Source organism: Oppia nitens, unplaced genomic scaffold (assembly GCF_028296485.1).
Source record: "Oppia nitens isolate AA-2021 unplaced genomic scaffold, nextdenovo-longstitch-racon4-pilon3 scaffold7_pilon_pilon_pilon, whole genome shotgun sequence".
Classification (NCBI taxonomy): Eukaryota; Metazoa; Arthropoda; class Arachnida; order Sarcoptiformes; family Oppiidae; genus Oppia; species Oppia nitens.
Genome location: NW_026533251.1, coordinates 614251 through 633703, shown reverse-complemented (window position 1 = coordinate 633703; position 19453 = coordinate 614251). Strand labels below are relative to the sequence as shown.

Sequence of the window (19453 nt, the reverse complement as noted above, 5' to 3'; positions counted from 1 at the left end):
TCGTTGAACATAACAATAGCAATGAAAACAACATAATTTTTGTGATAAAAATAGTCATTTTTTAAATTAATAATTTATTTAAACAATTTTATACATATGATTTAAATTAATAATATTAACTTTGAATAGTAACAAATTTTTAATGAAAAAATTTAGTTCAATAGTTATATAAAATTGTTTTTAAAAACTTCAGCAAATATTATAATATTTTCGTAAAATATGATAAGCATAATTTTATAATTATATATACTTATATATATATATAGTTTCTAAAATTAAAATAAATTTTTAAAAGTGAAATAATATAAATATATATTGAATTCATCTTTATAAAAGTAGATAAGATTTTTTTTGTTAATTTGAAACTTATTTTCCTGTTTTATTAAAATAATTAAATATTTTATTAGAATTTTTATTTATGTTATTATATATGAAGGATGTATAACTTATATAAAATTATTTATAAATTTTAGATTAATTCAAACTTTAATAAAAAATGTTTTTGGTTTAATTTATTCATAGTTTATTAAAAATGATTTAATATAATATTAATTAATTTGTTAAATATTAATTTAGTTAACAAAAAAAATAATAACTTAATATCATTAATAAATTTTTAAATATTTTTATTAATCTTGTTATATTTTTTAAGTTAAAACTATTTATTTATTAATATCATAGCAATTAACATTATAAACGCAATTAATTGTGAATGTAAATTTATAGTATTGTATACAATGTATTACACAATTGCATTTCTATAATTTTTTAAAAATATTTTATCAAACAAACTGTTTTTCAATTAAAATACAAATAAAACACGCTATATATTTGTGTAATATATTAAATAATATTATTTATTAAAAAAATCTGATTAAATATATTAGTCATCTTTAATAAAAAAATGGGTGTACTTTACATATTTAATGAAAAACATCAAACTTTATACGCAATAAATTTATCAAATTATTATTATTAAATTAGTACTATTATTATTATTACTATTACTACTACTATTGGAAGTTTTATACAATATTTTTTGAATGTATTTACTGTAGTGAAACTAAATCATGATATTTCTATTGTACTCATAGTTGGCAATAATAAGTATCAATATTATATTTTTACAATATATTACATTTTAGATAATAATTATGATGTTCAGTATACAGGTAATTAATAACAGATAAAATTATATATATATAAATATATTATTTTATATGCCGTATAAAAAAATACAATCATTTAGCTGTCATTTGTCATATTATAATTAAATATAAATATAATAATATATGAGTGACTCGAGTCAACTGATTTCTAATATAATGGATGAAAGAAAAGACAATATAGTGCCCATTGAGGACAGCCTACGAACGGACAGACATAACAATGGTAATTGTGTATTTAATTGTGTAATTAATGTAAAAATTATTTAATTTAAAAACATAATGAAATATTTTATAAATAAGTATTATATTTTATATTTTGGTAAATATATTGATAAATATAAGATACCAGTGCCTCATCGGGATGTTGTTCTATGTTGTTGACGGTGCTATCGGTTATACTTATTATCTGTACCCTACCGTTCTCACTAATATTCTGTATTAAGGTTAAGATATTATTTATTTATTAACTTTTTTATATTTTGTAAAATCTTATTTTTATTCAGAATCTTAAAATAAATCTATGTTTTATTTATTACAAAAAGCCATTAGAAATAATATTTTTTTATTTATTTTTCTTACAACTATTAGTACTTAATTAAATTTTTGTTAATTAATTACTAGAATTACTCTACAAATTTTGCTATTGCAATATATTAATTTACTGTATAATTGTTTCAATATTTCCAATTAATTATATTTGTGTACAGGTAGTCAACGAATATGAGAGGGCAATAATGTTTCGATTGGGTCGTCTAGGTAATTTTTAAATATTATTTATTTTCTAAATTTTCAAAAACAATAATTTATTATTTAATTTAATAATAATGTTATTGTTGATTATTTGTAATTAAGTAAAAGGAGGTGCTAAAGGTCCGGGATTGTTTTTTATCATACCATGCATTGACACCTACCGGTGCATTGATATCAGGTATGTTATTACAAATCATTGAACTAATAGTCTATTAATTATTAATATTGATGTTATTATATAATCTATCATATTAATATTTTATAATAATTGTTGCTATTGTATTACTTAAATTATTTATATATTAGAGATACTGTATATTAATGAATAATTATTTTATTTGTATTATATTAATACTTAAATACATATATTTTTATAACACACACACACACACACACACACACACACACACACACATATACACACACTCATTAGATTTAAAATAAAAATTAATTTTTATAAAAACAAATATGTTTTCAGAACCGTGTCGTTCAATGTTCCGCCACAACTGGTCTTATCAAAAGACTCGGTCACTGTTACGGTTGACGCCGTTGTCTACTATCGAGTGTTTAACCCGACGGTCACCGTTTGCAATGTCGAAAACTATACCTTATCCACACAATTGATGGCCGCGTCGGCGTTGCGCAACATTTTGGGCACTCGAGTGTTGTCCGATATATTGGCCGACAGAGAAACCATATCGAGTACAATGCAAAACACGTTAGATGAGGCCACCCATCCATGGGGTGTCAAAGTGGAAAGGGTTGAAATGTAAGCAACTCAGGGATTCGGGATGGGGTTTGAATAATTATTAATATTAAATTAATTAACTATATATTTATGGAAATCATAAACATTAGAAAGGATGTCAAACTTCCGCAAGAAATGCAACGGTCTATGGCTGCCGAAGCAGAAGCGGCCAGAGATGCCAGAGCTAAGGTTCAGTAGTATTATTGTATATCTAATGAAATTTATAAATCAATGTCCGATTAATTGTTAATTGTTTTGTATGGTTAGGTAATCGCTGCTGAAGGCGAACAGAGAGCCGCCCGTTCCCTGAAAGAGGCGGCAGATGTGATCAGTGAGTCTCCATCTGCACTACAACTCAGATATTTACAAACTCTAACAACTATTGCCACCGAAAGAAACTCCACTATTGTTTTCCCGGTTAGTCTTAAATATTATAATATTAGATATATATATATTTATTTATTTATTTATAGTAATTAATAAAATAATAATTTTAAATGTTTTAACTTTTTTGTTATTAATTTAGATACCAATGGAGTTATTCAAAGGGTTTGGTATGAATCAGCAAACCTTAGAAAATTAAATATTAATTTTATCTAAAATCTATTTTTAATAAATATATTTTATATTATATAACTTTATCATAATATTTATACTATTTAAACAAAAAAATATTTGATTTTTTGATTTGAAACTATGCTTGTTGAAATATAAATTTCAATAAATACAGTATTAATTTCATATATAAATTTAGATAGTAATAATGTATGTTAAATATAATTTTTTAATTGCATTTTTTACATGCAATCTTTAGTAAAATATATTTATATATTTAATCTAAACTATTTAATAATCGACAAATAATAATATTATTATTTTTTTAATTTTAATTTTTATATACAGTACAAACAGTATTTATATGAGTTTATGTATTTTTAAACTATTAATATTTACTGTAATAGCAATTTATCAACAAAATTTTAAAACTATTTATGATTACACTAATAATTATTATAAAAGTTTTTTAAATAAATTACACATTCTTATAAATTATTATCATAATTATTAATTGTATATTAAACTGGATATACATGACTTGAAACTGAATAAATTTTATCTAACTGTCCATCGTATGACTCTTTAGTAAACATTATAATACTATCATATGTTTGACATAAACCCAATTTCTTAGCTATTTTAATAGCATTGGGATTTGTATCCCAACAATAATAATAAACTTTTTGCAGTCTATCATTGGGTACGAGTTTACAGCACCGGCCTACCAGTAGTTCGGCTACCGTTTTATTGTCCGCATAAAGCGGTCCAATCATTGCTGCGTTACCACAAACACCGATTATAAAACAATAGCCGCATACCTCCTGGAGTTCATTAATGGCCACAAGATGCCATGTTTCTGGCGATTTGATTACACCATCAATAAATACCCGACGATCTAAACCACCGGTTACTATGCCATCATATTTAGCAACATTTGCTAATAATTTATCATTTATTGAACACACAGTAATGCCATTAAAACTATCGACAATATTATCGGCGATCACAACATTACCAGTCATATGAACCGCATGTTTATAAGTAATTGCTTTGAAACCCCATTTTTCTTCATATTTGTGACCAATTTTTTCATTGCGAGCCCAAAGACCAATGTTTCTGTCGCCTAAATGTTGCATAACTTGTTGCCAAATACTAGAGCCAACTCCCAGTCCTTGATATTCGGGTAAAACAGCGTAACCACCAATAAATCCAATGTTTGGCCCAATAATAATTCCACTACAATAACCAATTATTTCCTCTAAATTTTGATATTTCATAAAAAAATATTTTATTAACAAAATTAACAAATCATATATTTTATACCATTTTCAAGATTTTCGGCCACAAATATGCCGTTCCTATCGATATTAGCGATCACTTCATTTGCCGATTTAAATAAATATGACTTACATCGACACCATATGTCAAGTACTGACGGGTAATCGGTTTCCCGTATTTGGCGTATAATAAACTTAACGCTTTTGTTATTATTATTCTTTGAAATAATATTATTATTATTAATATCACAATTATTATTTGTATTGTTAGTATTATAATCTTTCATATTCTAGATTTAATAAATTTTAAAATTATTAGTTAAATAATTTTTATTTCTATATAAAGTTTAATGATACAAAATTATATTATTATATCTTAAATAATATACAATAATAGAATAAATGTAAATTTAATTTTACCTTTTATACTTTTTTTTATAAGTGTTAGATTTTTAGTAAATTTTATTATTTATAGTAAAATTAGAGATATTTCTAATCTGTAGATACTTTATCATAGATTTATATATTTAATTATCTTAAAATAACAATTAAATTTGTTACTAATTTATTTAGATTCTCTGTAACTTTATATAACAAATTTCTTAAATGCAATATTTGGTATATACTTGAATATCATTTTTTATGATTAGATATAAATATATGTTTAAAATAATCTATATTTAAAATTATTAATACTTAGTCTCATCATTATAGTTAAAAGTTAATAAAATTTTTAAATGATAAATATTAAAAATTGATAATGTAATATTTAAATTATAGAGTAAAAGAAAATCTATTGATGTATTATATATAATATTAAATAATAAAGTATTATAATGATAAAATCTTTATACAGTTAGTAAAACACTTTATTTGGGGGAATTTAATTTAATTTTATGTTTAAGTTTTAAAATAAAATGTCAAGTATTATATACCATTTTAAAGCTTAATTAATATATTTTAATAATTATATTTAAAAATTTATAAAAAATAAGGGGTGGTCAATTAAAATATATTTTTAAATATATGGTCATATAAAGGTACTTTTAAACACTAATATTTAAATTTTTATTCATTAATTAGAATTAATTATAAAAATAATAAATAATATTGACTATTTATAGAAAAATAGTTTATAATTTTAAATATAATAATATTTTTAATAGAAAAATTATTATTAAAATATAAAATGACTCAAAAGTTATAGTCTTGTTTATAGATTTATAAAATAGGTGAACAAAAAACATCAATAAATTTGGAGCCTTTTAATTTTGTATTAAAAATATTTAACCTAATAATATCATTATAATCTACAATATAACTTATTTTTTATCATTAATATTCATAGTTTAAAATTTATTAAATTAATTATCATCACAAAATTTAAGTTAGTTAATTGGTGTTTAACATGGATTTTATATGTTTATTTTTGACCTATAAGGAAATGGTCAATATTTTAGATATTTTTTATTTTTAAATAAATTGTAAATTATTTTTTAAAAATATAATAAATAAGCTTTAAAATAATATATAACACTTTATATTTAGATAAAAAACTTATTCATAAAATTAATTTAAATTCCCCCAAATAAAGTGTTTTACTACCTGTATATATGATTTATACTTCAATAACATTTTAATAGAATATTTATATTTTAAAGTATACTATTAATACTATTAATATTATTATAATTACTATTTTAAATTTATATTATTTTATTATCCAAATGTAATTTTTTTAGCAAACAAAATCTATGTAGAATTAAACCGGATATATATGACTAGATTTTGTATAAATTTTATCTAACTGTCCGTCATATGGCTGTTTGGTAAACATTATAATACTATTATCAGTTTGATTTAAACCCAGTTTTTTAGCTATTTTCAGAGCACTAGGATTTATATCCCAACAATAATAATTAACATTTTTCAGCCGGTTTTCGGGTAGTAGTTGACAACACCGGCCGGCCAGTAATTCGGCCAATTGTTCATTTTCGGCATAAAGTGGACCAAAGATAGTGGTATCGCCAGTGACAGTGACTATAATACAAAAGCCGCAAACCTCCTGGCGCTCATTTATGGCCACCAGACTCCATGTTTCGGGTGAGTTGATCATACCCTCTATGAATGCCTGGCGGTCCAAACCGCCGGTTACTACGCTATCATATTTGGCAACTTTTGCTACCAATTGATTATTAATTGGCCGAACAGTAATACCATCAATGCTATCAACAATATTATTGGTAACCACAACAGTGCCAGTCATGTGAACCAAACGTTTGTGTGTAACAACTTTGAAGTCCCACTTTTGACTATATTGTTGGCCAATATCATGACGAGCCCAAAGACCAATGTTTCTGTCGCCCAAATGTTTCAATACTTGTTGCCAAATACTTGAGCCAACTCCCAATCCTTGATATTCGGGTAAAACAGCGTAACCACCGATGAAACCCATGTGTGGAGCTATAATAACTCCACTACAGGAACCAATTACTTTGCCTAAATTAAGATATTTTTATTTATATTAATAAATAACTACATTATATACAGTAAATGTAATAATAATAATAATAATAATCAAACCATTGTCAAGATTTTCGGCCACAAATATACCGTTTCTATCAATATTAGCGATCACTTCATTTGCCGATTTAAATAAATATGACTTACATCGACACCATATGTCAACCACTGATGGATAATCGCTTTCCCGTATTTGGCGTACAATAAAATTAACATTTTTGTTATTATTTATTGTATTATATTTTTTATCATCATTGCTTTTAATAATATTATTAACATTTTCATAATTGTTTGTATTATTAATGTTCATATTTTATTATTATTGATGTGTTAACTACTAAAATATTTAAGTTATTTAACAATTTATTAAAAATAATGATACAATTATTACATATAATGATATTTCTAATTAATTTTTTTTTAATTTTCAAAATCTTTTTATACTGTATTTGTCAATTATAAATAAAGTTTTGCGCATTTATTTTTATAATTATCCCTTACATTTAAAGTTAGGTATAATTTTAATCAATTATAGAATAGATAAAAATAATTTTTTAAAATTATTACATTTTAGATTTTCTAAATTATTCTAGATTATTGAAATTAAAATTTATTGGTTTATTTTTGTAATAATAATAATAATGAGTGTATTTTTTTGTATTAGTTTTTTTTGCATTTAAATATTTTTTTGATAAAAACTGTTCCTTAATGTTCAAGGTCTTTCATATAATAAACTGTGAAATCAAATGATATAAATCGTAATCATAAACTTTAATAAATTATTTTACTTATTATGTAAACAAAAACTGTTTAATACAATACATTGTAATTATAATAATTTATGTTTTGAAATAGTGAAATGGTATTTTTTGTTTAATGGATAATTAGATTTTTAGTTGTCAATTATTTAAAAGATGAGATAAATATTTAGTATTTTAAAAAATAATAATCATACAGTATTTACTGTAAGCTATTTTAATATTATGAAAATTTTAATAATTTGATACAAATACTGTAAGAGTTAAATACATTTAGATATTGATACTTATGATTCATAGGATTCATATGATATCATTTTATTATACCGTATAGTGTAATGCTTTATTAGATTTTGTTTATTAATAATATTTGGTATATGATTTTACATGAAAAAAAATTAAAATTAATCTAAACTAAACATTTATAGTAATAATTATGATATATAATAATGATAATAATATTCACGATTAAAATATTTTAGATTATTTAATATTTACTATCATATTATCTAATTCACAATTATTATTAAAAAGATACTTAATATTGTATAAATAAATTTTAAACTTATTGAAATAAAAACATTTACCGGTAAAATAAAATAAATTATAATATAAATATAATATTTATAACATTAAATGATACAACAAATTACCGGTACTATTAAAATATTTTTACATAGTCTACTAAAATAAATTAAAATTCTAAATTAAACAACTGTATTGAAAATAATAGATAATTATTTAATACTTAATATATACAATATTAAAACTTAAAAAAAACAAATAAATTATTGTGCATACAATTAAATAAAGTTAAAACAATACAGAAAACTAAATTTAATAAAAATAAAAATAATAATAAATATGTATTTTGTTTAGAGACTAATTAAAACAAAATTATCAATGTTAAATAATTGCCTTGGTGAATCTGAATATTTAACATAAATGTTATTAACGTTTGTTTTAGTTTTCAATAGTCTATAAATTTTTTCCCTTTCCAACCATTGATTGCGACAACAGTAGAGTCTAACTGTCCTCAAGTTAGGCAACTTTCCTATCAATCTGACTGTCTTTTGATTTCTGTGCAAATAATCGATGTCAAGACACTGTAGTCTCGGTAAGTGATCGGTAATGTTAACAAAAAAGTCGCCAAAAATTTGTTGATAACCGTAAAAATTAAGCGACAAATGTGTCAATTGTTGTAACCGTTTAAATGATTTGCTGGTCAATTGCCACCGACATTGGTTATTATCGATGGCTTCACTGTTGTTATTATCGTTGTCTTCATCGTCGACATCGATAATGACATTGCATTTGATGGCCAGTCGTCGTAAATGCTGAAGACGTGCGCCAACAATATCAACCAATTGATACAATACTCTTTCACTGATAGTACGATCATAGGCTATGAGTTGCAATGATTTCAATTGATGACCGCATGTGTGGCCAAACTGTTTCAATAGTTCAATGATATAATACTCGGTGTTTGTCCGCTCAAACACGAGCTTCAATTGTGTCACTGAAGACATTTGAGACAAACCAGTGATCAACTCTTTAGCCGATAAGTGTTCAAAGTCTTTGGTTAATCTTATATGTAATGATTCCAACTGTTTGTGATAGTCGGCTACAAATGTCTTGAACAATGGCATACAGTTTGGTGTCAATTGAAACGCCAGACTATTCAACTGTTTGCCAAAATCGGGACTTAGATGTTGACCAGAAAATGAAGTTAAACCAACGTATCGGTTATGATACAGATCACCACTGACTACAAGACTTTCCAGATTTGGTGCCGACTGTCTATCCAATTGTTTCAACCATTTATCAATTCTGGGATCAGTTATGTTGGTCTCAAATGTCCGCAACTGTGCAGAAAATGTCTGGAAAAAGCGATCAATTGTTTGGTCGCTAAGCGCCGTCAGATACTGGCGTCCCATTATTATGACTATATTGAGATGTTTCAAATTGGGACAGTTGGCCACAAGGAAATCAAGATAATCATCGGTTATGTCACTGGAGTGTAGATTCTTGAATCTAACGGTACTTATGTGTGCCGCACAATGTCTGTACCAATTCATTACTACATTGAAACCAAATTCACGGTTCAGATAGCCGTCAAATATGAGTTCCAGTTGTGAACTGTGACTCATCGTACGGAAGTGTTTGGACAGACACTGTAGTCGCAGTTTGTCGTCAATCGGTAGATACGATAGTATCAGTTGTGTGAAGTCATCGCCGAAACGATCAAACGATGCGCTACTTCTTAGCGATGATTCACTACTATTACTGCTTGAGTTGCCATTCATTTTCCTCTTCGACTTCTTCATCATTATATCATAACAATTGATAAGTCGGTCGTAAATAAAGTTTTTATTATTTTTCTTATATCTGCACAAAAAAAACACAGATTTTCAATACATTAGTCTAGAGTCTAGACTATAGAAATTAAATACAGTATTAATAAAAAAAACATTAAAAAATTATAATTACATACCTTTTTATTAGTATTGAATAGGATTGCCAGGTATACAGATTTTTATTGAAAATTTTTCAATCAATTAATCAAACCAACAAAAATCAATATTAAATACTATTAAAATTGATTATTATTATTGTTTTTATTGAAACACAATTATTATTTATTATTATTTTTTTTTTAAAAATACAATGATATCTAAATTTGATTTTAGAAAATTGTGCAATAATTGTTAAATTAGCTTGATCATATTTTAGTAATAATCATATTTTATATTAATTATATACAGATAATTTACATATACTGTACATACAATTAACTAATTATACAAAAATCAACTATAATTTAATAATATTTTTTGATATACACTGTAATAATAGTAGTAATAATAGTCAACGTATTATTTATTGATTATGAAAATAAATGACAATATGTTAGACTACAGTATTATAGCTAACAATTCAATGTTTTTGTTAAAATAATTATTAGTTTTACAATACTGTAAATAAATAATTTATTTTTTTTATTTGTAATATTATGAAAATACTATTATTTATTATTACAATAAAAACAATAATGCAATACAAGTGTGAGTCGTGTTATATGACAAACACTTTAGACGCCATCTATTAATACAATAATATGATGTTTCAAACAAATCAATATTATATATCATATTAATAATTAATTTAATAATGCATTCATTTATAATAGTAATTTGTATTATTATTATCATATATATTATGAATTGATTTATTTTTATGATATATCATATAATAATGTAAATAATTTAATTGTTGTTTTGGTTGTCGAATACATAAACTGTTTAAATAAATAAAAGAAATTATTATTTTATTAAGTTTTTTTGCAACAAATTTTTGTATTAACATACTATGTATTATTATTATACATATATATTAAATTAATTTACTTACTATATTATAGCTAAACTGTGTAATTAAAAATAGATTCCAACAATAAAATCCAATTTTAGCATTAGATGACCATTGAATTAAATACGATATCTATTTATAAATATATGATTCAAATTATATCAATTAATTTTTTTAATTGTAATTTTATAATATATGCATACCTTTAGCAATACTTGTATTGATTTACTATAAAAAACTAAATTTTTACTGACAATATCAATAAATAATTGATATAATAATGTTTGAATAATTTTGAATTTTGTATTAACACTGCTGGCAGATAATATCAGACATGTTATTAAAGTAAATGCCAATAATATAAATATAATTAAAAATATTGCCAATAATTTGTTTAATTTGACAAAAACCAATGTAACAACTAAATTAGATATGACTAAAGTCAAACATATCCAGTAACAAAATAAAATTGTTGACCAATTTTCATTTAGTTTTCTCATTTTTAAATTATACTGATTCAATGACCTTGCTAAATTATGTATATGTCTACGATACTTATATAATGATATTTTTTGATTATTTTTTATCAAACCAAAACTGTTATTGTAAAATGTTTTAAGCTCACAGTTAACTGACAAACAATGCAAACTAAAATATAAAATATGATTGATAAATGTTATTGAAAAATATGTCCATGTATAACTATAGAAAATAGACCAAAATATGCCCATTGTTAATAAATAGGATGGTTGACAATTTAGAAAAAATGCCAACCATACCATACCACCAGTGGAAATGTACATGCTAAATTTCAAACAATGTTGGAAAAGTTTATAATATTTAGCTAACTTATAATTATGACCAATCATTATGCAATCAAACTTTACCAAAATGTCATAATTGGTGATTTGATTATTGTCATAATTTTTACGATGATTAGCAATTAATTTGATAATAAACAATGTTAATAGACTAATTATACGTAAATTAATAAATTGACGTTTAATAGTCCAATAGTGTGTAAATTCACCAAACAATAATGACCAATACTCATTATGATTATTATAAACTATCAATAATTTACATAGTTCCAATAGCATCATGATATTGTTAAAATAACATAATCTATTATTACGATTATAATTGATATTATATTTGGATAAACCATTTCTATAACATGTATCACCAAAAAGATACAGTAAATAGTATATGGTTTGTAACTTTTTATCGCTAGACATTTTTAATAATTTAATATTTAAATTTAGTAAATATAACAAGTATCTAGATTATTTAACAAATAGCAAACAATTTTTTTAATGATGTCCTGTATTATCAAAATGAATTTATTTTCATATTTCATCATATGACATTTTAAAAATTTAATATTTAAATTATAAATATTTTATTATCTTAAATTTAATATTATAGTAAAATATTAAACATTTACTATAATATTAATATATACCGTATTAATAGCTTAATAAATACTGTATATTATAAATGTATTTAATAATGCTTACAAAAACGTAAACTACAACTTGAATAGGAATACAATAAAGTTTATAAAAGTTTAATTTAAGCTTATTTTTAGATATTATATATTGATATAAATAAAAAAAAAATATTTTTTACTGTACTAAAGTTTACAATAAATCAATAAATAAACAATTTATAACATACAGTAGTAATGTATGTTAAATATAATTTAGTGTTTCACAACAATTAATCTACCTGTCCCTGATGTTTAGATCTTTACATTAAATTTTATAATTTTATTATAATTACTAAATATACAGTATGTTCGAGTAATATAATATATTTAGTAATAATTATACGATATTATTAATGTGATAATGCTTGTTTAGTACAGTTAATGTGAAAAATGGATAATTTTATTAATTGTGATAATTTGTTTTTTGTTTTACTGATACAAATATTCACATAAACAGAGAAAGAATGGGAGATAGATTGATAGATAGATAGATAAAAATAAAATAATTAACATTTCGTAATAAATTAATTGTATTTATAAATATTTTTATTATATATTTCTCAAAATTAAACTGTAATTTATATTATTTAATATACTGTAAACAAGTAACATAAATTTATATATACTACTGGAAATTGTTATTATTATCAGATGATATTTTATAATATCCATAAATATATGTTATACAAAATAATTTCCTAACTATACATTAATAGACTATTAAATCAGTCCAAATCTCTTTGAATTGACTTTTTTGTTGTTTGTATTTCATGTATAGCACTTAATCGGCTCATACATTGTCATATCAGAAACAGTTAGGACATCACGATTCACACTAATACGACACCAAATTTTATATCGTAACTATTGCACAACTTTTTAATTAAGACTGCATTTGAAATTATAGGTAACTTATATATCAAAGTAGAAAACATTTATTTTGGTATAACACTTATATATCAGTGAACTTAAAATTTTGAAAAAGGTATACAATATATATATATACAGTATATTTATTTCATATTTTAATTGATTTATGATATATCTTGTAATAATAAGAAGAATTTAATTGTTGTTTTGGTTGTCGTATACATAAACTGTTTACATAAAAATAGTATTAATTAAAAAATAATAATAAATTATAATTATGTAAATTATAGTTAGATAATATTTGTAATAACATTGTGTAATCATAATAAAATAGTTGATTAAATTACTATTGAATTTACTTACTATATTATATGTAAACTGTGTAATCAAAAATAAGTTCCAACAATAAAATCCAATTTTAGCATTAGATGACCATTGAATTAAATACGATATCTATTAAATTAATGATATATATTATGATAAATACTGTACAATATATTATCGATTGAAATATTATATGTAAAGGTATACCTTTAACAATAATTTTGGTGATTTATTAGTAAAAATTAAATTTTTGTCAACAATATCAATATATCTCTTATGCAATAATTTTTGTATAGATTTGAATTTTGTATTAACACCACTGGCAGACAATATCAGACATGTTATCGAAATAAATGTCAATAAAATAAAAATAACCAAAAATATTGCAAACAATTTGTGTAGTTTGACAAAAACCAATGTAACAAATAAATTAGATATAACTAAAGTCAAACAAATCCAGTAACAAAATAAAATTTTTGACCAATCTTCATTTAGTTTTCGCATTTTTAAATTAAACTCATCCAATGACCTTGCTAAATTGTTAATTTGATTATGATATTTAGTCATAGATAACAATAGTAATTTGCTGTCATTATTGTCTATGTTATTATCATAAATTATTTTCAGTTCACACTTAACTGACATACAGTGTAAACAAAAATATAAAACATGATTAATACTGGCTGATGCAAAATGTGTCCAAATATAACTATAGTAAATACACCAAAATATACCAAATGTTAATAGATATGTTGGTTCACAATTTAGTAAAAATGTCAAAGCTACCGGGCCAACTGTAGAAATGTACATGTTAATTTTCAAATATTTTTGAAAAAACTGATAATATTTAGTTAGCTTATAATAATGACCCAGCATAAGATAATTAAATTTTACTAAAATATCATAATTGTTGTCTTGATTGTTAATAATAATATTATTATTATTTGAAATTAATTTGATAATAAACATATTGAATAAACTAATAATTTGTAAATTAATAAATTGGCGTTTAATTGTCCAATAGTATGTAAATTCGCCAATTATTAATGCAATATATTCACTTTGATTATTGTAAAATATTATTAGCTTACATAATTCAAATAGCATTATGATATTTATAAAATAACAAAATTTATTATTACGATTATAATTAATATTATATTTGGGATATCCATACTTATAACATGTATCACCAACAAGATATAGTAAATAATATACAAGTTGTAAATGTTTATTGTTAGACATTTTTTATTTTTTATATATAATTCAGTACCCTATATATTTAAACAGTCTTTAAATATATAAATAAATTTGAATAATTTTATAATTAATTATATATAGAAATAAGTCATTGATCTATTAAATAATATAATTTGTATAAACGATATATAATATAAAATATGATATTAAACACAATCTACAATATGATTTATGATACTTTAATATTTACTTAGTATCTTCAATTATATTTTATTATTTTTTTTATTTTAGTTATAAACAAAAAATATCTAAAATCAATAAGTGATAAATAACTATGAAATAAGTAGAAAAACTTTAAATATACTAATAAATTAGTAAATTACACATTTGGCTAATTGAGTAGTGAATAATGAATATTGTAAAATATAAACTTAAAACAATAAATGTATCAAATTTTTTTTATAAAGACATTGGTAATCAAATTAAATTTAACTATTACAAAAATATCTATAATTATTGTTTAATGTAGTCAATTATTTAAACTTTTAAATTTTAATGCATATTTATGTTTCATTGAAACTAACTATCCCTGATTTTTAAGCCTCACAGTCTAACTAATGATATTAAATACACTAATTTTTTATAATATGCATTATTTCTAACTACTATACTTAAAATATACTTGTTTTTTTGCTAAATAAAATATAAAAGTTCAATTAACTTTTTTTTAGTTATATAATTCTTCTAATATTTTATTTTATACAATAATAAGTTATTTTTAGTTCATAATTGTTTGACTAAATATAGTTAATGTGATAAATGCGTGATTTTAGTTATGTTTTGTTTGTTTTAATTATGAATAAATTCAATTAAAATGCTGCGATACAGATAAATAAAAAAAAACTAAATAATAATAAAAATATAAATTTTAAAAATATTGTCTAATATGAAAATGCACTTAACGTTAATACATTTATACAATATACATGTACCGGTAAGTGCTAATAGACTAATAAGTAAATGTACAGTATATCAATATAACGGTATATTAGTACTTAATATTATAAATTTTATAAAAAACAAACAAAATTGTCAAAAATAATTATAAAATTTTATTAAAACGGATAATACATAGTACTTGAAACGGTAAAAATTTTATCTAATTTGCCGTCAATTGTCTGTTTTGAGTACATTATGGGTCTGTTTACGGTTAACTTTAGTCCAAATTTCTCGGCGATTGCAATACTTTTGAGATTTATATCCCAACAGTGATATTTGACATTTTGAAGCCGATCTTCGGGTAGGAGTTGCAGACATCGGGTGACCAACAGTTCGGCTAATTGTTCGTTGTCTGCATAAAGCGGTCCGACGATTGTGACGTCACAGTTAGCACTGTATATAATACAATAGCCACAGACCTCCCGGCGCTCATTAATAGCGACCAAATTCCAGGTTTCCGGGAAATTGATAACACCTTCTATGAATAGTCTGCGGTCTATACCATTGCATACGTCGCTATCATAATCAATAACACCGGACAATAAATCAGTAGTGATCGGACACACAGTTATCCCATCAATATTTTTAACACATATGTCATCATTTAAGACAACCTTTCCTGTCATATGCACCAGTCGTTTGTGTTTTGCGATCTGAAAGTTCCATTTCTTTCCATATTTTTCGCCCATTTCTTGATCGCGAGGAAACAGTGCTATATTGATGTCACCCAAATAGTCCATAACTTTTTTCCACATAACCGGTCCGATTCCCTGTCCCTGATATTCCGGACTTACAGCGTAACCACCAATAAAGCCCAGGTTTGGTGAAACTTTAATTCCACTGCACGAACCAATTAGTTTTCCTTTATATATAATTCAAAATTCAATTATAATCTATATATTTATTTTATTTAGTTTAATAAACATTTTTTATATATATATATAGATTTACTGTTTAATAAATTATAATTTTATTGTGCAGCAATGTATGATTATTTAGAAATTTAATTCAACTATGATACTGTTAAAATAAATATCAAAAAGTTAAATATTACATCATTAAAATGTGGTAATTTTAATTAAACTAATTATAATTTATTGCTTTCATTTTCGACTAAAATAAAATAGTATTTAAAAATTTATTTAATTTCTATTATCCAAAAACTATATTTGATTATTTGATATCCCGGTGTTCAACCTTTTTCGGTCAAATATATATTCAATTATTTTACTGATAATTAATTTATTAGATATTATTGCTTTATTTTAGTTTTATTATTATAATTTATATGATTGTATAATTTTCTATTATTTATATTTTGTTATAATAATTTGTTAATGCATAGATTGTACTGTATATGTTGAAATTTTATTTAATCAAATCATAATATATAAAATTTTCAATTGATGAAAAAATATTATTTTTTAAATTACTACACTTTATCACATTGTGGTTTCATATCATATATTATTTAAAAAATATATATAATATGTTTAACTTAATAATATAACCTTGATAATATAAATATAAATCCAATGGCAATGATTTATAATTTTATTTTTTAATATAAGTTTTTAAAGAATAATAATCTACTGTTAATTTTACTAATATAAATTAATATATAAATTTTAATGAAAATTTTAGCAAAAAAAACATATTTAATATCATATAAACAAACAAATATATATTACACACCTGTACTGAGATCCTGTGCTACAAACAGACCGTTTGGATCTATACTGATGGCCACTTCGGGCGCCGATTTGAATTTACTCGACTTATTTGAATATATCTGACACCACAGTTCACGTAGATCTGGACAGTCGGCCACTCGTATTGTCCGTACAATGAAATTAATGTTTTGATTACTGTTTGACATATTTTTTATAGTTTTCTTCTTGTTTTTCAAGTTATAACTAATAACTAAATAATTCTTTATTTAGACTAAAAAAATGTTTTTTAATTTATATATTGTTTACTATTACTATCAGTATATAACCTAAACATATAGATAGTGTGATCAACCAATTGCGCATATTATGGGTAAAAGAGGGAAAACATTTAATACATATAATGCTATTCATATGATTATTGATTACACAATTGTATAGTTGCCAATAATCATAAAAAAATAAGGAAAATTGTTTTATAATATTTTCATGTTTTTTATATTAATTGTTTAAATTTAATTTTGTATGAATTTATATATTTAATACTCATTAATTTTTTATGTTAAAATAAATAGCTATTTAGCAAAATTTATCATTTATTTATATATTATTTATATTTTTAGTATACTTTAGATATAATATCAGTTGGGCACTCTAATTTTCTATACTCTATGATCCCATAATACAGTATATAAATTTATACTGTAGTATATATACAGTATTAGGTAATAGGTCTAAATTTTATACTTTACTATTGAAATTAGTATTGAAACATTACTGTAAGTCTAAAATATTTATTTATATTATGCCAATAGATTGCACTCCTTTCAACTCAATCATACAAAAATCAAGTTTGAGTTGACAGTTATCATTAGACTATTAAAAATTATTTAATATAAACGATAATATTTAATAAAATATTTACTAAAAACTAGGAAAATATTTATTTATATTATAGAAATACATGGATTTTTTGTCATTGAAATTTTGAAAATAAAATAAATTCTATTTTATTTTTGCATTGAATTTAAAGTACTATATAAACTACCATGGTGATATTTCAAATTCAATTTTATTAATTAAGTAATTTTTATTTAAAACAATTTCTAAATATTTAATGACTTAAATAATCTTAAAATTAGTTATCGGTTAGCGTGTAGTTATAAAATAATTGTATTTATTGTAATTCAACTATTATAATATTTTTAATGTTCATTTAAATACTACAGTATTACTATAAGCATTATATTCTCACATTATATTCTATAATTTCACAGATATTGCATTATGTTTAGAAAAAAATGTAAAATATATAATTAAATATTTATTATTTATTTACCTTTAAAATGTATTTTATTTTATTAATATTTAATTAAATATTTTTTATGAAATAGTCATAAAACACTTTGTCCACTATAAAAGTGGATGTTCTCTATTCTCTCTCTCTCTCTCTCTCTCTCTCTCTCTCTCTCTCTCTCTCTCTCTCTCTCTCTCTCTTGAATTAAATCGAAATATTGTATTTTGTCTATTATTCTGGAAAAAATTGTTTAAAAACCAATTCATTTGTATCATAATTTAAATTTTTAAACATTATTTAACACAAAACATTTTTCGAAAAAATGTGTGACCATATTATTAATGTAAGAAATATGTAATTTTCATAAATAATTAAATGAAAAAATTATTGTTTGTTTGTTTTAGTTATAGAGAAATTGACTTAAAATAATGTAATAAAGATAGTTAATA

The 19453-nt window shown here is 22.5% G+C and overlaps 3 protein-coding genes across 3 annotated transcripts; 1 reads left to right on the top strand and 2 right to left on the bottom strand.

Annotated features, from left to right (window-relative positions):
* Positions 1 to 1271: 1271 nt before the first annotated feature.
* On the top strand, positions 1272 to 3287 carry LOC128963155 (band 7 protein AGAP004871-like). Its single transcript, XM_054309645.1, has 8 exons — positions 1272 to 1392; positions 1512 to 1612; positions 1877 to 1925; positions 2022 to 2097; positions 2398 to 2688; positions 2778 to 2856; positions 2935 to 3084; positions 3194 to 3287. Exons 1-8 carry the CDS (start codon positions 1293 to 1295, stop codon positions 3248 to 3250), a joined length of 903 nt encoding a protein of 300 aa, XP_054165620.1. The 5' UTR covers positions 1272 to 1292; the 3' UTR covers positions 3251 to 3287.
* Positions 3288 to 3743: 456 nt separating this feature from the next.
* LOC128963278 (uncharacterized) lies at positions 3744 to 5211 on the bottom strand. The gene is made up of 3 exons (XM_054309782.1): positions 5199 to 5211; positions 4549 to 4656; positions 3744 to 4483 (listed from the first exon to the last, which is right to left on the bottom strand). The coding sequence occupies exons 1-3, from the start codon at positions 5209 to 5211 to the stop codon at positions 3744 to 3746; spliced, it is 861 nt and encodes a 286-aa protein (XP_054165757.1).
* Positions 5212 to 16137: 10926 nt separating this feature from the next.
* On the bottom strand, positions 16138 to 17972 carry LOC128963149 (uncharacterized). Its single transcript, XM_054309637.1, has 2 exons — positions 17733 to 17972; positions 16138 to 16899 (listed from the first exon to the last, which is right to left on the bottom strand). The coding sequence occupies exons 1-2, from the start codon at positions 17914 to 17916 to the stop codon at positions 16154 to 16156; spliced, it is 930 nt and encodes a 309-aa protein (XP_054165612.1). The 5' UTR covers positions 17917 to 17972; the 3' UTR covers positions 16138 to 16153.
* Between the last annotated feature and the right edge of the window lie 1481 nt (positions 17973 to 19453).

Coding starts and splice junctions, on each gene's coding strand:
- LOC128963155 (XM_054309645.1), top strand. CDS start 1,293: ATGAGTGACTCGAGTCAACTGATTTCTAATATAATGGATGAAAGAAAA. Junction 1,926..2,021: donor GTTTCGATTGGGTCGTCTAG/GTAATTTTTAAA, acceptor TTTGTAATTAAG/TAAAAGGAGGTGCTAAAGGT. Junction 2,857..2,934: donor CCAGAGATGCCAGAGCTAAG/GTTCAGTAGTAT, acceptor TTGTATGGTTAG/GTAATCGCTGCTGAAGGCGA.
- LOC128963278 (XM_054309782.1), bottom strand. Junction 4,484..4,548: donor GGCCGAAAATCTTGAAAATG/GTATAAAATATA, acceptor ATCAAAATTTAG/AGGAAATAATTGGTTATTGT.
- LOC128963149 (XM_054309637.1), bottom strand. CDS start 17,916: ATGTCAAACAGTAATCAAAACATTAATTTCATTGTACGGACAATACGA. Junction 16,900..17,732: donor AGCACAGGATCTCAGTACAG/GTGTGTAATATA, acceptor TTATATATAAAG/GAAAACTAATTGGTTCGTGC.